The 26,897-nt window shown below is 38.0% G+C and overlaps 1 protein-coding gene across 1 annotated transcript; it reads left to right on the top strand.

The window, feature by feature from the left end:
• The first annotated feature begins 128 nt into the window (after positions 1 to 128).
• SLC39A8 (solute carrier family 39 member 8) lies at positions 129 to 24,385 on the top strand. The gene is made up of 8 exons (XM_053975649.1): positions 129 to 305; positions 7,156 to 7,324; positions 11,432 to 11,601; positions 11,939 to 12,061; positions 13,110 to 13,277; positions 19,594 to 19,801; positions 20,318 to 20,502; positions 23,215 to 24,385. Exons 1-8 carry the CDS (start codon positions 129 to 131, stop codon positions 23,359 to 23,361), a joined length of 1,347 nt encoding a protein of 448 aa, XP_053831624.1. The 3' UTR covers positions 23,362 to 24,385.
• Positions 24,386 to 26,897: the final 2,512 nt, after the last annotated feature.

The raw sequence follows: 26,897 nt of genomic DNA, 5'->3' as shown, positions 1-26,897 counted from the left end.
GCAGCCGCCCGCCCCGCGTCCCCAGTACGCCCCCCGGGGAGGGGCCGAGCGGGCGGGCCCCGCTCCCGCCCCGCGGAGCCCGTGGGCAGGGGCCGCGCCATCTGCCACACTCGCCGCGTCCCGTCGGGATGGAGAGGCAGCTCCCGGGAGCGGCCAACGCGTCGAGCTTCGCCGACGATGTGCTGCGCGTCTTCGGGGCCGACCACAGCCTGTCGGTGGAGCAGCTCTCCGCGCTGCTGCAGCGCCTGGGCGCCGCGCCCGCCCTGGGCTCGGCGCTGCCGCTCGCCCACCTGCACCACAACCAGGTACCGGCACCGCGGCCACGGCCGGGCTGGAAACGTCCGGGAGCGAGGGCGCCGGGCCGTCTGGGCAGCTCCGTAGTGTCTTAAGTCTCGCCGCTCTCGTGTTCCCTCACGGTGAAGCCGGGAAGGAGGGAGGGAGGGAGCGAATGTCTGCTGGCGCTCTGGGCTCGGGTTGCGGGCAGAGGTGCCGGTGCGCCGGTGAGAGCACCTTGCGGCGCGGGAGGAGCTGCCGTGCCTCAGGGAGCTGCTGCGGCGGGGGCTGCCCCGGGATTGGCTCCCCGTCCTCGTTGCTCGGCTCTTAAACTCTCTCTTTTCCCGGTTAAATAGCATCCTTCCAACAGCAAGGAGTGTATGAGAACCAGCTAGTGTTTCCCTCCGACCGCTGAATAAGCAAATCTTCAGGACTTGTTGAAATGTAGTTGTCATGAGACAGCAAAAACTCGATTATACAAACAGGTCTGCTTGTATAAAGAAACTTCTTCAGAAATTTTCACGTCTTTTATTTAGGTTGAATGCAAAGTGTATGCCCATTGATTAATCTATACCAAAAGCTTTTTAAATTGATGTTTAGTTTAATGACTGGATATCACTGGAATATTACTTCTTTTTAAAACACTTGTACTCTGTTTAATGTTACCATAAGAAACTCAGATCTCTCTGCTACTTTTAAAATCTGTGTAATTTCACTTACTCGGACTGTCCTGGACTGAATTTGTTTCCTTGTAGGGAAATTTTGAGATTGGTGGCAATTTCCATATGCTCAGAAATCAGAGGCACAAAGTCACAAAAATGAAAGGAAAGCTGAATGACTGTTTTCTCTGGTTTGATTCCACTCCCTAAGAAAGAGAAGAGGGATGGCTCTAGGGACCTTGAGAATTGTTTTTTAATATGGAATAGTAGCTCTTCTGCTTTTTCTGCAAAGGAGACAAACCTTGAATAAGCTCTCTTTGTTTTATAAAGGTTTAATTGGGATTTAATTGCCCTGAAATTAATGTAGTATTCAGTATAAGCATAGCAGTGTTTGCAGGAGTCGCTGCTTTCAAGTCTCACAAACTGGTCACTGTTCCAACTCAGCATGCTATAAATATAAGCATTCTCAGCTACACATGCTAACTACAAGTTTACAGTGTTGAGTATGGCTATGAAAAGCAGCTTTCTTTAAAGGGCATAGAAATGAGTGGATTCTTCAGTCCTTCAGGTTTTCTGACTGCAAAAGCACGTAGCTCTCGTACACAGGCTACAGAAGGGGGAAAAAAAGTAATGCTCTTTCTTATTACTATCAATGCATGTTCCTCATAAGTAACTTGAAGTTTAACTGAAACAATTTTTTTTACAGGCCTGTTCTAATTATATTCATGTTGAATAATATCTAGGTTATCATACTGAAATGATTTTTGAAATGAAAACTACTTTTTTACTGAGTTACTTGCATTCTTAAAATTTGCCTTATGGCTGCTCTATCAGCTTGAACCATTAAAGCAAGTGCATTTTGATCTCTCATAGATGTCAGTATGTCCATGACTTTGGGCAGGTGGCACATGCAAATGCATACTCACACCACTTAAATCCTGTGTGACTGTTTTTAAACACCATGAGTTTTTGTGCTTACAAGTTGATAATTCAGCATCTGCTGGTTATGACAGAATGCCACACATAAAGTGGCCTAATACAAGTTTGGGTGTTAGAAGGCATCAGAGGCTCCACTGATTCTTGGCAGGGGAAAGCGAAGAGGTGAGTGGAGAGTGATCCAGGTCTTCTTCAAGGCATCTGAATCCATTCAGGCTGCAGAAGTGCCTGACTATAGGAGGGCAGGAGGTTTATCTTAGACTTTCAGTTCTTAACTTCTCTGTCCAGACCCAGTGGGATGACTCCCAGGCTTTTCTTTGAATCGAGATAACACACCCCTGCTCTTCAGAGAGGCTCTCATCCCAAGCCTGAAGGAATTTTTAGTGGAGAGCTGGTCTGTAAGGGACAGGTCATACAGCACCTGGAAGGAAGGAACAGTCTCTGTAATGTTATCCCAGTATTAGTGTTCAATTTTAATATCTCATTCACAACAATTTTGGTAAGCCTAATAATGTCATGAGAAGATCCACAATAAGCTAATCCATTTTCTTAAAGATTGAAAGTCTGGGTGTAAGCCAAAAGAAGTTGGATTGATTTCTGTTTTCCTTTGATACTAGGTTGACCTGAAAAGGGAGAGTAAAAAATGATTTAATTTCTTGGTGATAGTGTTTGAGTGTATACTTGTGTAGGTGTTTGTGGTAACTTGTGCCCTATGATGTCTGTAAAGACGCAAATTTTTTAATGTAGGAAAAAAACCCTGGATTTTTTGAGCACCCTTTTGGAATTTTGGATTTAACTGTCACAAATTTCTTCTGCTTTTGGTCTCTTTTTGCTTTCATCATGCACTTCTATAATTATTTTTATTTTGTTTTAATATTTTCTTTGCTCTTCAATTTTTCTGTTATCACCTTTTCTTAATATGTAAGCTAAGACTCCTTGTCAGAGAAATAAGTGGTAATTGAGCAAGCGCAAATACTGAGCAGTGCTGGTTTTTTTACATTTTACTGTGGAATTGCCACACATTTTATACTAATAGGGGTAAAATTAGCAATTGCAGTCTAATAGTGATGATGGCTTGTTATTTGCTCTGTATTTTACATCATTAGCAAGATGTAAAAACCATGAAACCATACTTGATCTTCTATCACTGAATTAATTGTAGTATGGCAGCCATACACGTGTGCCAAAGGACTAAATGACATGCTCAAAATTTTTGGTCAAAAAATGCCTGGGAGGTAAATGGGCATTGGAAAGAAGGCTTGTTAATGCCACCTTTTTTTTTTATGCTTTGATGTAATTGGTACGTGCTAAAATAATGCTCCTATTTCCTTTTTTGGCTTTCCTAAATCTATATTTATGCCAGTCTGGGTGGTATACCTGAGTACTGTGTTTTAATGTAATGCATTTTATTTTTTAAACAAAACCTTTTGACAAAATTAAATTAATTTTTAAATTAATATTTGTAATCAGATATAATTACCTTTCATCTAAGGATGAAAAAATCTAGTAAGTTTAGTAGCTAGACTAGAACCAGGCTAGTATATTCTTTGATTTGAAGATTTTTTGGGTAGTTTTTCCCTAGTTACAATTTGTCCTTTTGAAAGAATGGAGACAACAGTGACAGAGTTAAGGTCTTGATCCAACACCATGATCTGATGTTGCCTGGCCAGTGAGATGCTAAATAGGCTTAGCAGTTGTACCCTCTAAGTGTCTTATTTCTACAATATTTTCAGTTAATTTCAGTATTTGTGGACATCTCTCAGCTCCCAGCATGGACAACTGCCTTGCCCATGTTGTGGGGTGTGTGAAATCCCTAAAGCACACAAGTGCATTTGAGCAGCTTCATCTGACTCTTTCTCATGGAGTGCTGCTTATTGAAAGAATGATCATCTGCATCATCCAGTGTTTATCTGTCCTAAGTGACACAAAGGTGTTACCACATCAGCATTAGATGCTTTCATTTCTTGCAAGTAAGCTGAGGAAGGCACAGCTGTATGTCTCTATTTTGCCTTATCCATGCTCAGACTAAGTTAAAAAACAAAAAAAAAAAAAAAAAAAAAACAAAAAAAAAAACAAACCAAAACAAAAAAGGCAGGGGAAAAAAAACCACTTTGTTAAATAGGCATTCACTGCATTTATTGTTTGCTGTTGCTATTGTGGGACCCATGCTCAGCCCTGGGGTGGGTTGGGCTGGTATTTAATCTGGCAACATCTAGAAATTGCAGTGCAAGATGCTGTTCAGTATTCTAGTGCTTCACGTGTGGAATGCTACAGATAAAACAGGTAGAGCAATGATAAGAACACAGCAGAAGACCACAGAAGGGACTGATGCATTTAAAAGGTAGTGATTACTGTAGCATTTTTTGTTAATTTCTCCAGTTAGAGGAACCTCATATTGTTTGATCGTTTTTGGGAGGGGCTTACCTGGATAAAAGTAAATATGTGTTTGAATAACCTAGTTGATAGTTTAATTTTTTCTAAGTCTCAGTATTCTGTAACTGTGTAAAATCTATGATTCAAGTCCTTCCCAGTTTTCATGAATGCATTTTTAAAATTACTTTTTAACAGTTCAGGGATGATGGGTTTTGTTATATATTTTTTGCAATTGTTTACTTAACACTTGGTGACAGTCACATTACAGGAAATCCTCTCACCTTATCACTGTGATAAGGTCTTGCTGCACAGCAGGGGACAGACACCCCAGCAGGCTTGGTGAGTCAGAACATAATTTTCAGTCCCCTGTTCCATGAGGCTAAATTTTCTCTCTGATGACATGGTCCTTCAGTCTTACAAAGTAAATATCTTATGTTTTTACAGCAGTGTGGCTGTGTTAATGTATTTATTTATCCTGAAAAGATAAATGCAGAGTTTTGCAGTGTACAAAACATGCCTTGCTCCAGTCCAAGGCTTCTAAAAGATTCAGTCTTTTAATTAATCCTTTAATTGTGCTGGTGAACTCATGCAAGCTTGCTTTTTAGCTCTTGGATGTATGTAGGAGTTTACTGAGAGTATGAGGTGACTTATAATAGTGCATCATTTATAAGAATCATTATCCTCTGGGTTTGTCCCTGATCAAAATAATAATAGTAATTAAATACAATGTTGTTTCTCAATTTCACATGAAAGAGCTCTTCTATAATGGTATTTCTCACTTCCATGTTTGTATGTAGGCAAAGTTAAGATTGTCAGGTGTATTAATTTATGCTGTGTCTCATTTAGTTTCTCTCCATTATCTGTTTTCCTACCTACAACATCACTTGGATTTTTGTGAATGAATGTTAGTACTAATGTATTGGTATTTTAAAATGCTAATACTCTATTCTGTATTTTAGGAATGAAATAGTTAAAGAAGATTTCTTTAACTGTTTATTTAACCAGAGATTTCTTTAACCAGAGATAGTTATGGTGTAAATTCTCAGCTCTTACTGGCTCATTTTTCTAACCACAGATGTCCAGAAATGGCTCCATGAGCTGGTAATAAGCACCATACAGGAACTATTCCTGTAGACCACAACTCTCCTCCCTTTGTTTTGCTGTGGGCATATTAGCCATGTATTTAGTATTATTCCAAAATGCAGAGTTAACAATAAAATGATTAGACATATAGCCAGTTTAGAAAGCTCCAGTGGTTTGTGCATTGGCCTGTTAAAGACTCTATCTTCAGTGATAATTTTTTTATTCACTACTTTCATGTAGGTTAAATGGAGCAATATGTTTTAAAACAAAAATCCATCTTCTGTTATAAGTTCTATTTCTTTTATGCATGATACTTCTTTGACATTAGCATTGACATTGAAAGATGAAATTAGATGCACTTTGCTTCTGTATATTTGATTCTTTAGGGTCTCATGGCCTTTAACAAAATTTGCATTTAGGTTTAAGTTCAAGTGTGTGCCTGAGTACTCTGCTAGACTGGCTTGTTAAAGAGGAAGGACAGAAGCATCCTGAATGTAATTTAGCTAAAGTCATATGAATTGGTCTGCATATTCTCTTCCTCCAAGCAAATCAAAGAGAGTCACATTCTGGTGATGAGCACATGCCTTTCACCTTTTGGACAGTAAGAAAAATATTTATTAACAGGAGTGGAAGCAGCTCTGATGAAATAAATTACTTGCAATTGCTCTGGCTTATCTCTAGGAGTTAATTGCCTTATAAATAATAATGTTGAATTATTGGAGATGTGCTGTGTAATCAGAAGGCTGGCAAAACTGAGAAGAGCAGGGAGTGACCATTTGTGTTTATTTTGCTAAGGCTTCCAGTGCTCTCTGCTTGCAATCATACTGAGATTTGCTACAGGGAGAGTTATGCTGGAATTGATGTCTCAAATAGAAGAAAACATTTGGGTTTTTTTTGGTCTTGAGACTCAACCCTGGTATGTGTTTGTTGTGCAATGACTGCACAAAACTATTGTGTACACCCAGAAAAAGAACACTTTCCCTTATCATTGTAGGAAATAAAGAATGTAAATGAACAGAAAGTGTTAGATGAAAGCTTTCAGCAGTTTGGAGCATTTCACATAAAAACACTCAATTTTTTCTGTAGATGTATCTTTTATGATATTTAGTGGTTTGTACTTTGTCTTTTTGGTTGAAAATGACAAACAGAGGAACCAGCCTTGCCTTGCCCCTGGCCTGCTTTAGCACTGCTGAGTACATTTATTGCTGACCCATCAGACACTGTTGTGTCCTGCACTAAAGGCAAAGTGAAGATCCCAAGCAGGAGTTTATCTCATGGTTTTACAAGACAATGTTTGCCCTTAAGAGTTACTGCTATAAGATGGATGAAAAATGTTTGGCTTTAGACCATTTTTAAGGAGTTCATTTGGGGGATAAATAAGAAGTGTTGTTGTAAAGTACAAGTGGTCACTTACATGAATAAGCTGTCACTGAATTACCAGTCCTTTTCTGGTATACTCTGTTACTGAGATTTTTAACTGTATCTAGTCTGCTCTTAAATTTAATTATTTTGTAATTACATTAGGTTTTAAGTACTTTGAAGCTATTTTTCCAAATATATTGTGAGGTTTAACTGTCCAAGTTCTCAGGGCAAAATATCTCCAAATGTCTCTTAAAAAAGTGATTTTGTGATTTATCTAACTTAAAGTACTTTGAATCATTTCTGCTTCACATCAAGCAATCACGGTATTTTCATGCATAATGTACATTGTGTAGACTTTCCTGAAAATGCATTATAGTACTTTCATGTTGTAATTCTTGGATTTCTCACTGTGTGTCTTATTTTTTGGTTTGCAAATGTGTTAAGTTGTCAAAATCCCTTTTGGTTTCAGTGCTTGACTAGTGAAGAAATCTTTTCTTTGCATGGGATACCGAACAACAGTCACATATCAAATTCCAGCTTCTCTACAATATGTCCTGCAGTTTTGCAACAGCTAATTTTTTACCCATGTGATCATCAGGAAAGGTTTGTGGACACATCTAAACCACATTCTTTGCAAGGTTAGTTACTATTGCATTAATGCTGTGACTGGAGTGGGGTTTTTTTAGAGGAACAGTAAGCATTTATCCATAAATAACAGGAGTGTCTTGTTTGGGAAGATATGATTCCAAAGTGGGAACATAAACTGCTGTTTTAGGTCAGCAGACCATCCAAACAAAATTGGTATCTCTTGACAGTGATCTATTTAAAATGTTGTAAGAAAGGTGAAAGAACTGACTAGAAAGTTATGGGATATTTTGCCCACTTAAGGAAGAGCCTTTCTGACTTGTTTTGCTTAGATAATGGTTTGTGCCTTGAAACATAAGGACTCGTACTTATAGCTGGTTAATAGAAGAAAAGGTGAGTGTACAGAAGGGAAGTTTGTGCAAGTGGTTTGCAATGGGAAATTAAACTTGGTGGAATCTGCATGTATGGAAGCAGGTAGAGTTAGAATTACTGGGGCTATATTTGAGTGGAGTTATTTGCAAGCGGACTGTCAGATAAGCCAGTGACTGGTTTACTGAGGAAAAATACTCATATTCTTACTCCTGCTTTCATATCATCTTTGATGACCCCTCCAGGAGGAAGATGGTTAAGTAGCCTTAATCTTTCTTCCTCTTTTTCTCACTCTTGTTTCTATATTTATTGTGCACAGAACTATACAGTGCAGTGAAAAGCATTGGACAGGAAATATTTATCTGATTAAAGAAATCACTTGTTGCACTAAAAAGGATCAAATGTAATTCATTTGAGTCAGTATTCCAAATGAATTTACTGTTCCAAGGGAATCAGCTGAATTAATGTTAAAAGTTAAGATGATAGATTACTACTGCCTAATGTCAGTATTCATAAGAAGAGATACAGAAGCGCTTTTTGTAAATTTTGAAATAATAACATTCTGATTCATATAGGTGATCATCTTTAATAAGAATTAGAGGTCATTCCTAAAACATAGCTGTGTTTTGCTGTGTCAGTGAAAGATTAGAATTCTAATTGAGTAATCACTGAAACCATGGCACCAATTTAGCATGACTGCCCTAGATTGCTTGTATGATATGGAGACGCATATTACTAAGAAGACCATAAGATCTGCATTGGAGAGTAGGATCTGTTCTCCTTTTTTTTTTTTTTCTTTTTCTTTTTCTTTGTCTTTGTCTTTTTTTTTTTTTTTTTTTTTTTTTTTTCAGGAGGGGATGCTGGTTAAGTAGGTTGAACATGGAATCCTTGACCTACAGTTAACCTCTTAAGCTACTTAGACCATGCCTCTTGTTTTTCTTTTATCTGGCCAGCTCAGAAGCAATGTCCAGCTCAGAAGCAATGTCCAAGAGCCAGATAAGGCAGCCTTCTCTCTGCCCCTCCCTTGGCTGCAGCACAAGAAATCTGCAAGGCCCATGATTAGGGCATTTTAAACACACAGTGGTACCTGTTTGAACAGAGATTCCTAGAAAGGCCCAGTGCCCAATGCAGCTGTTGATTTATACACCCCCCACCCCATCACAAAGTGAATCTGTCAGTAGCATTAAGCCCAGATGATTTCAATTACTGCCCATGGAGCAAAATCCTCCATGCCTGTTTCCAGCTGTGCCCATGTGAATTTTCTCCCCAGGGACCCCCACTCTCTTAAGAATAGACTGTCTTCCCAAATGGACTAATGGACAAGACGTGCAGAAGAAACCAGGCCAATGAGCTTTAGGAACAGCTACTCAGAATAAAAAATAAGTGATGCCAAAGCAGAGTAGAAGTTGGAAGGCAACAGATGTTAACGTCTTTTGTCCTGGGATTTGTAAAACTCTGATCTAACCTATCTGATCTTGGGCCACACTCAAGTCCTCTCCTTGCTTTCTTCTCTGAAAGATAATAGGGAGGTGTATAGAGATGTATCAAACAACTGAAACTGCGCAGTGCCATTCCTCATGTCCAAGACAAACACTTAGTGTGTTCTCTGCTTGACTTCTTTGGAAAGGTATTCATGCACTTACATCCTCTTCATCCTAGGACAAGGTTAAGGAAGAGCCTGAGCCTGCCTGTTCTTACAAGGAACACTGTTGGGCAGCAGTGTTCTAAGGAGGGCATCTTACTTGCACTCCTGCAGTTTTATTTTTTGGATTTCTTGTGCCTTTGGATTTCTTGGCTGTCTCTTTATTGGGGCTACAGTTTGGAGACAGAAAGAGTAATAGTAGTTAGCAAAAATTGACTAAGCCATCAGTCTCAGGGGAAGAATTAACACTGCATTTGAGTGCCCTGCTCTGGTACATAAAGTCAGACCACCCAGCTTTCTGAGATGTGTGGACTCATGAAAAGACTAGTGTGGATGGAGTCCTAATTAATAAAACCATTTTAAGACAGCATTTTAAGGCACATGATATTGTGGCTCCTTAATGTAGGAGCTTTGGCAACATTGGTTGTCTTGGAATTTTTTCAACTCAGTTTAAAATGTACATTTTTGCATATGTAGAATATGGGTAGATCTCCATGCATTAAACTAAAAGACTCTTGTACTTCTGTAGTAATCCCAATTTTAGGCAGTGTTTTCTGACCCATGATGGCACTGGAAACTCATTTATTATAAATTTGATTTCAAAAATATAGTTACTATCTTAATTGTCATTTAGTTTAATAAAAATTAATCTGTGTAGCTTAGTGAATCTACCCATATCTAGTTGAGTGTTTTTCCCTCTCTCTGTGTAGCTCTCTCAAAATTGGCAAATGAATGTTGTAATTGGCATTGATACATCTGCAAATGCTTTGAATGTTTCTAATGCTTTCTGTTCTTGACATAATATTAAATTCATTTTATAAAAAACATTTTGACATTGTACAGAGTAGAGCCATCCCAGTTGCAGGTGAGGAATTTAGCTTAGTGTGTTTGCCAGTTGTGTTCCAGGAAATAATATCAGACCATAATCTGATCTGTTAGTTTCTGCTATGCAGAGAGGAATTTCTGGTGACTTCCCTACTTGCATACAAGCTCATTATGATGCAACTTTCTGGATTACATGAAACTGTTCTCATCTAGGCAACATTATAGTGGCATTGATTATTTTTTATGGTTAATTTTTAAAGACAAACTCTCTGTCTGTTTGGATTAATTCGTGGTTCTGTGGCATCATTTGGGGCACCCTTGTAGACCTCTTTAGTGCAACTTTTAAAGTTTTTCTCCGTACTCATAGGAATTTGAGATGTCACTAAGAAAAAAAAATTATCCATAGAAGCACAGCTTTGTAAGTGCTTATGAGCAACAGCAACCACACCTCTCCAACCTATAATCCAGGCTCTAGAATAATTATGGTACAGATTTGTGTGAGTCCTGGTGCCTGAACACTAAATATCTGAGATTAGGCTTACGGTGAAGGAAACAAAATTATGAACAAAAATGTAGCTGAACCCTGCTGCATTTACTGATTCTTAGGGAAGGTTTTTGCTATTGCATACTTAAATCACATGTCCTTGTTTTTGAACCTAGAACCTCTTTTTTTTACGTACTTTCATTTCTCTATTATAATTATCTCAACTATCAGATATCTGTCACCTCACCTGTTGATAAACAGTGATGGGCAGCATTTTCAGCCAGCAGAATTTCTTTAAATGACAGGAGGAGGGTTAGGAACTGAGATATCACATCAAGGTGATTTATCAGGAAGGGTTTTTATATCTGGTGCAGCCAAGACAACACACTCAGCTATCACAGTAACAGAATTCTTACTTTTGTCATGGAGTTTCTTAGATGTAAATGTCAATTGGATCTGACTCTGGGACTAGTAAGAAGTTTTGTCTTTCTCTATGCTATAGCTGCTTCAACTATTGGCCTAAGCCTTAATTTTTTACTCTTCATTGACAGTAGATAGACCTCATTTATATAGCAGCAGATAGGCCAGCCCATATATTCTACTACCATCGTTTCCATATTTAATATGGTTGTCCCAGAAAGTGTTTTCATATTTCCTTTCTGCAGATATGCATCTTAACTGCCTATGCATTTTAAGAATTTTGTATTTGTGAGTTTTAATTTCAACCAAGGAACAACTCTTTTACCAGTTCCATGACAATTTAACCATTAGAGAAATCACAAGCAGACTGAAGTGGATGTTATACTAAAATATTTTGTATTTCTCTTTGTTTATTCACAGTTTGGGGATTTGGGTTCCTGGCTGTGTCTATCATTAACTTGGCATCACTTCTGGGATTGATTTTAACTCCTCTCTTAAAGAAGTCATATTTCCCCAAGGTTTTAACTTACTTTGTGGGCTTGGCCATTGGTACTCTCTTTTCTAATGCAATTTTCCAGCTCATTCCAGAGGTAAGCATTATTTGGTTTGCATACTAGTTTCTCAAGATCTATGTATTGTTGTTCATTGGGAAGGACCAAGAGCTATTCTGTCTCTAAACAAAAAGAGAAATACACTGGATAAAGTTGTAGTGAACTTTAATAGGCTACGCTGTTAACATTTTGTCCCAAGTTTAAAAAATGTAATGAGATCAGAATCTTTTACAATTTCTGCTCATGGAAACCGATGGTTGGTATAGAGACAGTTTTTGTAATAGAGGGGTATCTGTGCAGTGTGATGTTTGTTTGTTTTTCTGGAAATGTACTAAGATTACGGACTAATTTACATTGCTTTTTTCTTCACTGTTAGGCATTTGGGTTTGACCCGAAAGTAGATAACTATGTTGAGAAAGCTGTTGCTGTGTTTGGTGGATTCTATATTCTCTTCTTTGTGGAAAGGATTCTTAAAGTGATACTAAAGCTCTATAACAAGGTAATGAAACCTGTCACTAACTGAATGAGCCTTGCCTTAAAGTACCTGTCATATTTTGTGAAATACTTGCTAGATTAATAAAATGTGTGTGGGGATCTATTTTATCTGAGGAATTCAGTCTTACTGTGTGTTCTGATATATCTGTTTAAAAACCCATATGAATAGGGGAAGAAATCTCACTTTTTTGAGGGAGATGCAAGCAGCTCTGGGAATGGAATCCAGATGTGAGTGTGGTCTGCTGTCTTTGGTATATACTCCAGTTGCTTTCCACAGCCAAGTTGTTGCTGTGATAGCTAAACGCATCAGAAAAACATGGAAATAAGTAAGAGGTGGAGAGAATGAAGTCTGCCCGTGGAGCTCCTCTTTGGGCAGGAGAAATCAGTGTGACAAATACACCTTCTTGGTCATCTGCACAGTGCAGCTGCACTGATAGGGCCTGACTCTGTCCTTCAGTAACTTCAACTCTGTTTCCCCAAGCTCTGGTACACAGACCTGCTCAGTGAGCAGTGCAGTTGTCTCCTTTTTCCCAGGGCTCTGCTTTCTACCCCTGTGTCAGAGTACTTGCCTTCTGTGTGCTCACTTGAGTATTGCTGACACTGAAAAGTGCTGATACTGAAAATTATGATGATCAACTGTCTCTTGTTTGCAATAACTAGAAATAGAAAAAATAAATTTGTTTGTCTTTAATTATGTAAGCAGACAAAGGCTAATGAACTCTATTTGACAAGCAACCATGAATAACCAGCAAATGTTGATCACTTTTGGTCAGGTTGGCTTGGGGGGTTCTGCATAAAGGTATAAAAATGAAAAGTCTCCCATGTTTTCTGATTAGCTTAAAGTAAGAGATAGGTTAGGAACTTAGATACATTTAGAGTTAATTAAAAAAATTAAATGGTCATTGCTGCTCATTTCAGCAATCACTTGGTGTTGAAAGCAAGTCAGCATGAATATGATCTCCCACCCATTTTTTCCTTTTTGTCTTTATTTTCTTATATTGCTATTTTGCTTTTGTTTTAATTAGCTACCTACTTGTTTATTTGTCACCTAGACTGGCCACAATTACTTTGAAAATGGAGAAGAGAATCATTCTCAGGATAAGACTAACTCTCCCAAACCACAATCATCCAGCAATGGGGGCACATGTTATGTAAATTCAGCTGTCATAGAGAGCAATGGAAATCTTGGTTTTGACAGCATCAGTGTGGTCTCAGCACAGGTATGAAAATTGTGTCTATTTACTTATTTTTTCCCTGCCAATTATATAAGCATATCTGAGAGAAGAGTTAATATGTATTTTTATTACTTTTGTCAAGTTTTTGTAGACTTACAGTTTATAATTTGGTTGAATCCTATGAAAAAAATACAGGGTTTTGGGGCAAGCTTGAAAAAGCTGAATGATGCACTCAAATTGTAGCCAACAGGAAGGGCTATGTTATATCAGTGTTGGAGTGGGTTGGACGGAAAGATGTATCTGATCAGATTTGAATTTGTATTTAATTTGATTAATTTTCGTTTTGTTGTTGTTTTGCTTAAAGAGCAATGGTGTGTTTTGCTTTTGTGATAAAGTTGATCATACAAAATGATCCATGTTTTGTTCCTGGATGCATAAAGCCATTAAGTTTGAGAACCTGATTCTACCGAATCAATGATTAAAGAGAAAAACTAGTACAGTAACTTTCAGGCAGTATATTGTGAGCACTGCTTGTGATAACACAGTGTATTTGGATACTGTGGGAATCACAGAGGTGATATGTTGAGACAGAAGCCACTTCTCCTGGTTTAAGTATTATTATCTTTCAGATTTGTTCTCTGTATTTCTGTGTGTTTGTTTTCATACTGCAAATACAACTTCCTTCTGTTTGAGAAGAAAATAGAAGTAAGGAAGAGAAAGTATTGTGCTTCTTTAGTATTTTTCCATGTGTAGAGAGGAGCAGTACTGTGCATGGAGGAGCATTGCTGTGCCTTATTAAAAAAAACCAAAAACACATAGAAAAAAATTTCAGATGTCTTAAGGCAGACTTTTTTCATAGTAGAGAGTTTTGGTTTGCCATCCATTTTTATTAGCCAGTTAAGTTAGTTGTGGGTAGCAGAGAGGAACAAGCAGGAGAGCAAGTCAGAGGCAGTCCCTAACAACCAGGAGAAAATTTGGGAGTTCTGCATTGACACTGCAGGCTCACAGGGCATTTGATGCACACAGTTTAAAACACCAAAATTGTACTTGTCCTTACCCTAGAAATGTCATGAAGTGTGGTGGATACTGAACGTCTTAAAAACTAGAAGAAACATACTTAATTATTAAAATTACATGGGCACCAGGAGGGAATTAGTATTATGAGTGCCCATAAGTTTTATTTTGTAAATTAATAAAACAAGTAAAAGAAGCCTCCACTCTCTGCAGAGACAGAAACAGTGCAACCAGCAGGACTAGGCACTGCTGAGGCTGCACCTCGAATCCTATGTTCAGTTTTGGGTCCCTCACTACAAGAAAGACCTTGAGGTGCTGGAGTGTGTCCAAAGTAGGGCAACAAAGCTGGTGAAAGAGCTGGAGCATGAGCCCTATGAGGAGCAGCTGAGGGAGCTGGTATTGTTTAGCCTGGAGTAAAGGGGCTTGAGGGGGACCTTATCACTCTCTACAGCTGTCTGAAAGGAGGTTGTACCAGGTGGAGGTCAGTGTCTTCTTTCCAATATTAAGTGACAGGACAAGAGGAAACAGCCTCAAATTGTGCCAGGGGAGGTTTAGATTGGATACTAGGAAAAAGTTCTTCATGGAAAGGGTTGTCAAGCCCTGGAACAGATTGCCTAGGGAAGTGATGGAATCACCGTCTCTGGAGGTATTTAAGAGGTGCATAGAGATGCTGCTTAGGGATATGGATTAGTGGTGGACTTGGTTAATTAGATTAATCGACCTTAGAGGTCCAACCTAATGGTTCTATGATATTGTGTAGCAACAAAGAAGCCATCATTGCTCTTCTCCTCCTCCAGTGAGGTTCAAAGGGCTGGGTCAGGGGAGGGCCAATGTGGCCAAGGTGCTTTGGGGCAGTTAGGGTAATGACAGGAGGGTAGGGATGCATTCAACTTTACAAGAATGTACTATTTAAGACAAAACCATTTGGCATAAGCTAATGTGTACCCAAGAGAATTTTAATGTGTCCTCATAATTAACAGCTTGTTAAAGAGGGCAAATACAGAGTAGTCAGAAATCAAAATGAAGGCTTTAAAGAGCAAGTTTGAAGCCTGACTGTGCCAAGGTGTGGTAACTATTTTTAGCCATGGGGATCCAGCTATATTCTCTCCTTTAATGCCAGAAGACATTGACTGTCAGAGTAAATGTTTAATTAGTCACCTACTTTCTGTTTTCACTTGCAGCAGTAAGTGCAATCTTGGAAACCTTTGTGCTCTACCCAGAGTTTATATCTATTATGCATTGAAATATGGCTTGACAACAGAAATTTTGAAGGAAAGTTATTTCAGAGACAAATTCCTGAAACATCTGTGCTCTTGAGTGCACATTGTTAGAGTTGTAAAACAAAACTTTACAGTGCCTTTATTTATTGCCTGGTGGCAGTGTCAGGATTCCTTCTTGGTCCTGCAGGCTCTTCCAGAGGATGTGTCTTGTTCATGTCTGAGGGAATCAGACATGTGTTGGAAATAGCAATAGTAATCTGAGATATTGTAGGATAAAATAAGAGAGTCTCTGTATAATTTCTTAAGTTTGGGAATGAAGGAGGGGCCATTACTTTTTAAAAAGCCCCCTGTGTTTAGAAGAGAATAAATACCAAGGATGTATTTGGTTTACCATAAACTGTGGAGATAAAAATGATGTAGAACTGCACTAATACTTAATAAAAATTAAACCTGTTAGTCCAGCTGGGTATTACAGAGCTCCTTAGCTGGTATCTCTTTTGATGTCTGCTAAACTACCATGACAAAATGGAAATAGTCCAGAGGAGACAGACATTGCTAATTCTCTGCTTTGGAATCCTATGTGTTTGTGGGGTATTTTGTCAGTAGTCTGCTTTAGCTTAAACATGAAGAATATGTATTACTCGTTCATCTACTTCTACTGGATACATGATCTAGTAAAGTTCAGAATGTAAATCCAGAAAAGCAATTTCACTGTACTTTATATAATTTAGAGATGTTATCAAGACATTATTTAAAATGGATTACATGTAAGAATTATGATACTTCAGAGCAACACAGTAAATGTAAATGGCAGATAGCCATATATTTATAGATATAGATAGAAAACATAAGTGTCTCAGAAACTGATTCCTAGTTTATAAACTGCAGTTGTTTCTACATTTTGGAAGTTTGGATCAATAAAGTAATTTTTAGAAGTAAATCTATACTGGTACCCTAAATTAATTGTAATTGCTTAAAATGTTCTTTTTGGTGGAAAAAACGGGTGAATTATTTTAAATGAAAATTTGTGCATTAGATCAAACTCTGTTTCTTCAGTGAAACTAGAAACATGTGCAAGAAAGATGATGTGCTTTAGGCAGAAATCGGGATGATCTACAAAACAATGCTTCCTCCAGTTTGTAGTCAACTTGAAGGATGATCACAAGGGAACAGAAAAAGTAGAGAACAGATCTTTTACCTCAGGAAGCTGGATGAATTGGTGGAAGAGCTTTGCTAATTGTATTTGGGTTTTCTTATACTTATGTATTCTGTGTTGTTTGCTTTGTAATACTTCTTTACAAAGGCTTTCGGCTTGTCTTCATGGATTAAGAGAGAGATCTATTACTTGTAAGTGATCCTATCTCAAGCAGAAATAGTACAGGTACAAATTAATAATCTCAAAAAAATGATTGGCACTACTTCTGTTTGAGGAAATGTTGAGAGGAAAGCCTTCAAAAACTAAAGGCAAGTGTGTAGTACAAATCTAAAACCTATGTGCTTGAATCAGCAGGGAAACTCCCTACTTTTTGATACCATTGCTCATTTTTGCATCATAAAAGTGTAATTCCAGAACTTCCTGTGGACTGAATAGGGGCTGCTTTGTGGTGGTTTTGGCACTACTCAACCAAGGCTTTATTATCTGTGAGTTCCAGGCAGTGCAATAGGCACCTGATTCAGAAATTCCTGACCTGAACTTTTGTCCTGTCCCAGGGCAGCTCCTAAATACAGGAATGTAGTCAGGTAACAGTCCTGTGAGCAAATCACGCGACAGACCTTATAGCTCTGTCCTTAAAGATTTTGCAAGGATTTATTGATCATTTTATTTCCTTGAAGTTAAAAAATCAGTTTGCCTGGTAGCTTTTGCATATGGCAAAACTAAACCAATTTGCAATGTTGTTCTTAATAATTAAAGACAATTTCTTGGAATACTCTTTGACCATCTCCTAGAGGAGATGTTCCTCTATATCCTTCTTCTTCAAAAAGTGGAGATGTGTGTGGTTGAGGGGAAAGCAGTTGATATTCCCTGCCTTCACTTTTAAACAATGCTTTAGACAGTGTCTCTTACAACATCCTCACAGGCAAACTGAGGAAGTGTGGAATGGATGAGTGGACAGTGAGGTCTATTTGAGAACTGGCTGAATGGTAGGTCAGGGTGTAAATGGAGGCCTCTCACTAGTGGTGTCCCCCAAGGTCCAGTATTGGGCCCTATATTGTTTAACCTATTCATCAAGGACTTGGTGAACTTACCTCCCCAACAGTTCACTGACAACACAAATCTGTGAGGCGTGGCCAGTACCCTGCAGTGCTGTGCAGCCCTTCAGAAGGGCCTTGACAGGTGGGGAGATGGGCAGAGCAGAACCTCCTGAAATCCAGCAGAGGCAAATGCAGGGTCCTGCATCTGGGAAGGAATAACCCCAGGCACCAGCAGAGGTTGGGGGCTGATCTGTTGGAAAGCAGCTCTGCAGGGAAAGACCTGAGTTTGTACTTCTGGTGGAGAATAAACTGTCCATGAGCCTGCGGTGTCCTTGTGGCCAAGAAGGCCATTGGCATCCTGGGGTGCATTGGGAAGAGCATTGCCAGCTGGTTGAGGGATGTGATCCTGCCCCTCTGCTCAGCCCTGGTGAGGCACATCTGGAGTGCTGTGTCCAGTTCTGGGCTTCTCAGCCCAAAAGGGACATGGAGCTCCTGGGGTGGGTCCAGCAGAGGCCACAAGGGTGATGAGGGGACTGGAGCATCTCTTAGGGGGAAAGGCTGAGAGAGCTGGGTCTGTTCAGCCTCGAGAAGAGACAACAGAGAAGGAAACTCATCAATGTCTGTGAGTATCTGAAGGGAGGGTGTCAAGGGGATGGAGCCAGGCTCTGCTCAGTGATGCCCAGCAACAGGACAAGAGACAACAGGCAGAAACTGATGCACAGGAAGTTCCAGCTGAGCATGAGGAAGAACTTTTTTACTGTGCAGGTGACCGAGCACTGGAACAGATTGCCCAGAGAGATTGTGGAGTCCTTCTCATTGGAAACATCCAAGAACTGCCTGGATGCAATCCTGTGCCATGTGCTTGAGGAGGGATGTTGGACCAGATGAGCTACTCTGGTCTCTTGCAAACTTAACTAATCTGTGATTCTGTGCTGTGTATGTGTGTAGGCACACATATATTATTGCTTATATATTTCAGTAAGTAAGCACTAGTTAATGCTATATAAATAATTTTTTTTAATGGGGGAAATACTATAATGCCTGCAAATATTCTGTAAACACAGTATGTGTGTATAGAAATTCATCAAATGGGTCACCAGGAACTTTTAGGGGAGCTTAGTTTGTGCTCGCAGTTAAAATGGCAGTTCCTTCTCTGTGTGTTCAGGTTTTTCATTATTTCATGGCACCACATGTATAAATTACTTCCACTTCTGGCGAGAATTAGTGAGATCCCTGGAGGGTATGTGCACTGCAGTTTTATATTAGCCTGTTGATTTCATGCTCTGAGCCTTTAATTGTGCAGTCAAAATTAGCCACCACTGTTTTTATTAAACATTCACTTTGTAGAAACTAATTTGAACAGCTGGACTTGACTATCATTGCCCAAAATTAGAAATAAACCTTATCGAATATCTGAATGTGTCTATACTGGAGACACATTCTACAGTATAGACACATCATATATATCACATAGATAGAATTCTGTTACTGTGATAGCTGAGTGTGTCTCTGAGACCATGACGTGGTGCCAGTTGTTTTAAATACAGATGCTACCAGTCACTGAGATCAGATCCTTCTGACTGTACATGCTTATAAAGAGGTGGCAGAGGAGGCTTGGGACGGTCTTTATCTGACAGAGACTCCAAAGAGACATTCAGACCACTGTGACCTGAATTGCTTCCTGTCTCAGCTGAAGGGCGTCCAGGTGACACTTCACAGTCAGAAGAGCGACTGGGTCATGCATGTCACCTTGTTGAAACAGAAAACATTTGGTGCTTTTGCTGTGTCATTTGCTTCTTGGACAAAGCAATTTGGTCTCTATATGCAGCGGTGCTTGAGTTTATATTTGGCATTCATTTAAAGGCAGAAGCGTGATTCATTGGCTTCTTTATTCAGTGCTTTGTGTAATTGTTTTATTCTAATTTTTTTTTCAGGAAGAAGCCACTCAAAGCAGCTTATGCAAGTGTCTTAAGGGGCGTCCACTGTCAAAGATTGGGACCGTTGCTTGGATGGTGACACTGAGTGATGCAGTACATAATTTCATAGATGGCTTGGCTATTGGGGCTTCTTTCACTTTGTCTCTGCTTCAAGGGCTCAGTACCTCCATAGCCATCTTGTGTGAAGAGTTTCCTCATGAACTGGGTAAGGAACTTTATTGCACATGTTGTTTGCTGTGAAAATCACTGTTGTAGGTGGTTGTGTTGGCATAAAGTTGGCAGAGGTTGAAAGAAAGTTTAGACAAATTAATAGAAAAAATATTCATCAAAAAGTTACCAAGCGCCAAAACACACATCTGGCACAGGAAGTTCCCAAGTGCAGGTGGGCGGATGCTGGGAGCATATATTGGACAGGTACTAATTATCCTGTTTATATATGGTGCATACAGTGTTGTATTAATTAATTTTAAACCCAAAAAATCATCATAGGTGGTTGTGTGTTCCTGTGCTCTTAGCTCAATCTTGCATCACTATTTGTTTAGACTATTTCAGTTTCCTTAGTATTGAAGGGAAATCCTTATCACCTATTTCAACAAAGAAAAACAGCACAGGGTTATAATGTGTATACAAATAATGTCTTTTCTTCAGGCTTCCTTTGACATCACAAAATAACCACAATATCATTTTCTGAAGATGGTTTTCTCTTTTTTTATCCTTTTAGGGGATTTTGTCATCTTGCTTAATGCAGGAATGAGTACTCGGCAGGCTCTGTTTTTCAATTTCCTATCTGCATGTTCCTGTTACGTTGGGTTGGCCTTTGGAATATTAGTAGGCAACAACTTTGCCCCTAACATCATCTTTGCTATAGCCGGTGGAATGTTCCTGTACATCTCTCTGGCAGATATGGTGAGATATAATTTCATTTTCAGTTATTTATTTCTCTGAAAAAAACCTCATATACTCCACTAAATCTCTCCAGTAGAACTTAGTATTTTCTCCTTCTCATGCCAGTGACCAATAATAATAATAATAATAATAATAATAATAATAATAATAATAGAATTTCATAACTTAAACCCTTAATGGAGGTGCACAAATAGTTATTGTTACCAACAGGTATGGCTTTATAAAGCCTCACCTATCCATAACAAGTTATGTTTATTCATGAAACACTAAAGCCTTTCATCTCATCATATTATTATTGAAAAGGGGTTTCAGACAGAGACAAGCCTTTCATGAATTTGGCCTGGTTTAATCAAAGAGTAAAAAGTGTATAAACACTTTGTTTCAGCATTTTAAAGTGTCACAGTATTTCACCTTATTATTTTAAAAGGTTTGTTTGTCTATTTAAACCATGTCGTGAAGGAAAAGCAAAAAAAAAATAAACAGAATGAAGTTAAATATTAAGTTTTGAGTTGAATAAAAGGTGTTGTGTAACCACAGTGATAATGAAAAACTTGATTTAAATTCTATCCTGGTTCAAATCAAAGAGTGCCAGCCTCATTTTCTTGGTTCTGACAAAAAATTATACTGAGTTCTATTCACAATAATCTGTCTACCATTTATTTTTCAAAGTATGCTAGAAGATATAAGGAAAAGAAATTGTGCTAAAATCCAGATTGTATTTAGACATTGGGAAAACAAAATCTGGATTCATAGGCATTTAGCAATATTCAATAATTTCCTCTTACAATGATGTTTTGTCCCAAAACAAGAGAGATCTTTCAAGAGTTTTAAGTTTTATTATCTTTAATTCAGTGTTGTAAGAACAGGTGCAACAGGTGCAAAGGTGTTTACATCTGCCACATGAGAATTCATTTGAATGCAGAACTGGAAGAGTGAGGCCTGAATCTGAAAAGATTTGAGACCCCAGTTTGGTTCCATGGTCATTTAGGAACTGTCTTATATTTATAGTGACTGTTTCATTAAATACTGTTATAGTATAGTTTAGTTTATTAAATCCTATAGTATAAGGATTTAATATGTTGTTAGAGTTATAAACAAAAGTAGTTTATTTTATAAGCTTGCAGTGCCTTAATTGCTAATGCTTTTTGTTTAGCTTTACTCATATAATGAATAGGAATGCACTGAACTCTGATTTGTAAAATTCATGGCATAAATTTATAATGACTCAAGTTTGTTATTAAATCCATCAACGTAGGTAACATTCTTTTCTTTGTATCTGTTGCTCTGTTCTCTCTGTTCCTCTCGATCTGTTTCTCTCCCTGTGCCCTCCTCTCTTTCTTTTTATAGGTTTTTGGATTGTATCAGTTACCTATCTGAATTTTTCTTCCCCCTGAAAAGTCTGAAATAGGGTATTGAAGTGCTCTGTACAGAGATCTGGCTTTCTACTTTCTTACGATTTTCCCACAGTTCTGGTTTGCTTGTCCAGAAGCAGGTAGGATTAACTGGAATGTCATGCCTTCCTCCTTTTCTTTTTGCTGTTCTTTTTTCTGCCAGTATTGGCATAGTCCAACCTCTGCCAATAGGATCACTGAGTGGGGAGGCTGTGGGCAAGTGGGAATGTATGCTGAGGTGTGTGCACAAATGAGCCTTGCTGTATGGCATGAAGTTAATCTGGTTTTTCCCTGTTGTGCAAGAGTGTGACGGAGCTCTGGAGCCATTTCTGGGAAGCTTTGGGCTCTTCCCGCTAACCTTAGCCTGTTCCTCAAGAATTGCATTACCTTCAATTGCTGTTTTTGTGTTGTGAGATCAAAGTAAGATACAGTTTCTGAGTTACCCAGCCTGAAGGCTTCCTAACTAGGGCTGAGATAAACTGTCTTCACTGTATTCTGGTTATACTATTCTCAGCAGAACAGAAGACTACTTTAAGGCTTATTTCTCAAAAGCCACTGTATTTGATTTAACCTGCGGCAAACACACACCCTGAATCATCCCATGAAAGAAACTTCATACCTGTGATCTTCTGCCATTACCTCCACTAGCTCCAGAGGCAGTATCTTTGTTTCTGCAGTTAGCAGCGGATCAGTCACCCTTTGCTCTTGTGTTAACCATTAAGATGTATATTATGGAATGAAGAATCCCTTCAGGGCACTGTAGTGTCATGTTGCATCTGTTACCACCAGTTTTGCACCTGTCGTCTTCCTCTTCTTCCTTGCTTGGCCTAACAAGCCCACCAGACCTTCCACATGTGAAAGGTTTCTGATTTCTGAGGGGCTGTCCATGTTTTCATCTTCACTTCATTTTCCTTTAGATGAAGCAGAAGAATCTTAATCTTATGTTTCCCAAACAAGGATTTCTCTTTATAGCAGTGAAGAAAGAAACAAAACATTTAGCAATACAAGGGCAGCTACTCCTAGCAACACATGGACCAACAATTGGAACCTAGGGGGCTGCTAGAATCAAAAAGGGAAAACTTGCATGAAACACAGCCAGATGAAACCACAGTAGAGAGGAACAAAACACTGTTTCATTTTACCATCCTTGGTGGAGTGGTTTTTCAGGGTAATTAGGGTGATATTTTCCTGTGACTGACTTCACCCCCTGTTAGTTCTAATATTCAGTCCAGAGTAGCAATATGTTTCAGTTCTTAATGCTTTAAATTAAGCATGCTACCACAAGATGGCAATACTTACCTAAAAATATCCCTTTTTTCAGTTCCCAGAGATGAACGATATGCTGCGGGAGAAAGTGACCGGAAGAAAGACGGATCTGACGTTCTTCCTCATTCAGAATGCTGGTTTGCTAACTGGGTTTACTGCTATCCTGCTGATTACATTGTATGCAGGAAATATCGAGCTGTGAGAATGGAATCAGGATTGGAGACATCAAGCAAATTGCAAATGGAAGACACTTGAAATCCATACAGGGACATTCGTTTAATCTACTTGGTTTTGAAACAGTGGCAAGGCCCATCCTGTCCCTCTTGCCCAAGTACAGGAAATTCTTCTTTAGGACTTGCAGTTGAACCACATAGTAGGAGCTGTCAGCTTCTGTATGACGCCAAAAAAATTATGCTAATATTTTTATTTCTACTTAAAATTATCAGACATATCTGAACTGTTATAGAGGAAGGGTGTTACTTGGCCAGTAGAGTTATGCAATACATGCAGCTACATGCAACTCCAGACCAACTGAAAGCTGAGTCTTACAAGGAAAATGTGTATTTAAAAGAGAATAATACAGTTTCATATCCTTTTTTAACTGTAATGAAGGCAAGCAGTTTCAAAACTGGTTAATTTTTATGACTTTTGTTGCAGGATTTGTCTGTATAACATCTTCATTCCCCACCAAAAAAAAGAAAAAAAAAATCAAAACATTTCAGAGTAGGTACTAATGAAGCTAAGATTTTTAATTACTAATTAACACTGGAAGGAAAGATACCAGTTCCTGCTTTTGATCTTTTCTCTTTATAAGTGCACTAGGGAATTGTTGATTTATTTTGAGAACCTCTTTTTTTAATTAGAGGGAACCTGTGTTAAATTTATGACTGTTTATCAACTCCACAGTATTTAAGAAACACTGAATACTTTAAAAATGTTCAAGTATTGTGTATTCTATGAAAATAATAAAGTTTTATACTTAAATTTCCCATATAAGCCCTTTAAAAATCAGTTCTTTAGTCTTACAAAGGAGAATGTAGGGGAAAAAAGTGCTAAAAATCAACATTCCGGTATGCTTTATTCATAATTTGAATGATTTCTTTATGTGCAGTTGGGTGGAATGAAATGATAATAAAATTTACAAATTCTTACCACAATCTGTTGCGTGTGAACTTTCTAAAATCATGCTTATATATATGAGTTCTTCTGAAAAAAACAATTCATCTACTCATTACTAATCTGTTGTAAGATGAACACAAGGAAATTCCTAAAAAATACATTCCATTTCAATCACCACTTTTCTTTGAAGGAATTATTGTTATTCTTCAGTAAGTTACTTTTTTCATTGATTTTTAAGCAAGTTTTACAGCTTCAAAGGAGATACTCTTTTTTGATGTATTTCCTGGCTGTAGGAAGGTACAATTATTTTATTTTTAATTCTTTATTAATTTTTTTTTTCTACCAGGCAAAGTATTTATTTTGATACTTTATTTGAATGTCATCTGTAATTACCTTAGGAAAAAATAACTTCTCTAAGTGTCTGTTTAATAAAAGCTTTAAGACAAACTGCACAGGAGTTGTAAGTAATACTTTAAAACATGTTGTAAGTGTTAAAATGTAAATATAGTAGCCAATGGTACTTGCTGTATGGAAAAAAACATTTATTAGTCATTTTGTGCCCTCTAAGTTTCTGTGAAGAAGAGTCCACCATGTCTTTCCTTTAATTCTTTCTTAGTTGATTTCTTGGATATAAGCTGTTTATAAATGTTATTCTTGTGTATGACAATAATGGGTTATAGTAACGATGAACATTTATAGACTTCCTAAAATAATGTGACCATTCTTAGTTCATCAGATTATTTTAATAATATGCTTGAATGCTACTTTTCAGTTTTAAATTCAAATATTTGCAAAGGAAAGTTGATTTTTGTTAATTCCCTAAGGAGGAAAAACAGAGACAAGCAAATCATTGGAATAACCCACTTTTAGATCACAGAGATGGAGCAAAGTCTGATTTTGAGCATAGTGCTTGAGTCACAAACCAAATTGCCTTTTCTGCTAGTGGGATATTCAGCACATAAGAAAGCTTTTTGATTTCTGTATGAGCCTCTTTGTCTCTATATCTTTGCTATTATTCTCGTCCAGTACATATAAAATACATCTATTCCAATTCTAGGACTCCCAATGATTTCCAAGATTTGCAGAGCAGGGCACTGACTTGGATTTCCTTCTGCAGGCTGTTACTCTATGGATTGGTAGGTGCCAGCAAATAGTTTCATATATGGACACACACCAAATGCCTATTGTAGTTCTTGACTTTTCTTTTACTATAATACCCCATCCTTTCCAGGAATACTGTAGGTGCCTTAACAGCTCTTGCACTTGATGCACAAGTTATCTCTTTAGAATCTGAGAAGAAACTCATCTCCTTATCTTGCAGGTCAGTTCAAAATGTACAGGTGTGTCAAGCTGACAAAGGTTGCTGGAATGAAGACTAGAGAGAAAGCCATAAATCTACTGGCAGTACATGTAATGCACCTGTCAAAGGCAAGGTTACATTCTATTGCATTGTCAATTATATTGACAATACAATATTATTAAATATATTATTATATTGACAATATATTGTCTCATTTTTTTTCCTTATTACAGTGCTTTTGAAGACTATAATGCAATTACATGTGTTGTGGTTGATATTATGATCATAATGCTTTGTTCTAATTTAAATACTCTCCACAGTTTCTGCATCTTCTTCCATTTACAAGTTAAGTGCTACAGTAAGGTTTGAGGTACAAACAGGAGATACAGAATGCCACAGGAAGTAAACTGCAAGGAAGATGTAGCTTGAATTTATGAATTCATGCCATAATGTAATTCTCCATAATGCAGCTATTAACTGCTGCTCTGGATGAAAGCACTGTAAAGGATTCATAGGATCCAAATTTGATTTCCTTTAGAGAAATAATAGTTCCTGACTCTGAGGACAAAAAACGTAAACATTCTCCCTTATCTTGACTTCCTCCTTCTTCCTTGTTAATTTCCTACTGCTTTCTGGCTTTCTTCAGTCCTTTAAGTCACAATCAGACTCATGAAGTTGCCAAAATTAGCTCATGGTGTTTTGTGGAGTTTTTCTTGGTAATGCATGAGTTATTAAAATGAAAATAATCACTAGTAATCCTGTTCAATAAAAGCATTTAGCTATTGTAACAGTTATTTTCTTATGTAGAACAGTAGTGGTATAGACAGTCAAAGACAAGAAGAAAATTTATTTCTTTCCAGCTAGCCTTAGTCAGTTGGAGAAAGGGCAGCAGTTGTCTCTGGCTGGGCTGCTTCTTGATAAGATGATGTGCAGCAGGCATTCCTCTAGTGCTGAAGAGTGAAAAAGCCAATCTGATTAGAAGAAACATGAAGCAAGATTATATGAGTCAAGCAGATTTAGTTAGCTAGAGAATACAAAATGGCTTTGATGGCATTGGCCTAAAGGATACATAAACTGCACTAAAATGCACTTTTCCAGTTCATGGGTAAAAGCTAATAAAATGCTTGTCTCATAGTAAATACAACAATAAAAAACTGACTGGAGAAAGGTAAATAATTTCCAAGTTGTTTCTGTAAGACAAAAAAAAATTATTGCTATGTCACTGATTTGTAATTTTTTTTTGTTCTTGCAATGACTTGCAAATGAAAACTTATTTTAGAACATTTCTCTTTGAGAGAATCCCATTTGTGTGTGATGCT

This window comes from Vidua macroura, chromosome 4, assembly GCF_024509145.1.
Source record: "Vidua macroura isolate BioBank_ID:100142 chromosome 4, ASM2450914v1, whole genome shotgun sequence".
NCBI classification, from domain to species: domain Eukaryota; kingdom Metazoa; phylum Chordata; class Aves; order Passeriformes; family Viduidae; genus Vidua; species Vidua macroura.
This window is presented reverse-complemented; position numbering and strand designations above follow the sequence as displayed.

Excerpts from the sequence above, each read along its gene's own strand:
- SLC39A8 (XM_053975649.1), top strand. The coding sequence starts at position 129 with ATGGAGAGGCAGCTCCCGGGAGCGGCCAACGCGTCGAGCTTCGCCGAC. Across the intron at positions 11,602-11,938 it reads TTTTCCAGCTCATTCCAGAG|GCATTTGGGTTTGACCCGAA; the intron begins GTAAGCATTATT and ends CTTCACTGTTAG. Across the intron at positions 13,278-19,593 it reads TCAGTGTGGTCTCAGCACAG|GAAGAAGCCACTCAAAGCAG; the intron begins GTATGAAAATTG and ends TTTTTTTTTCAG.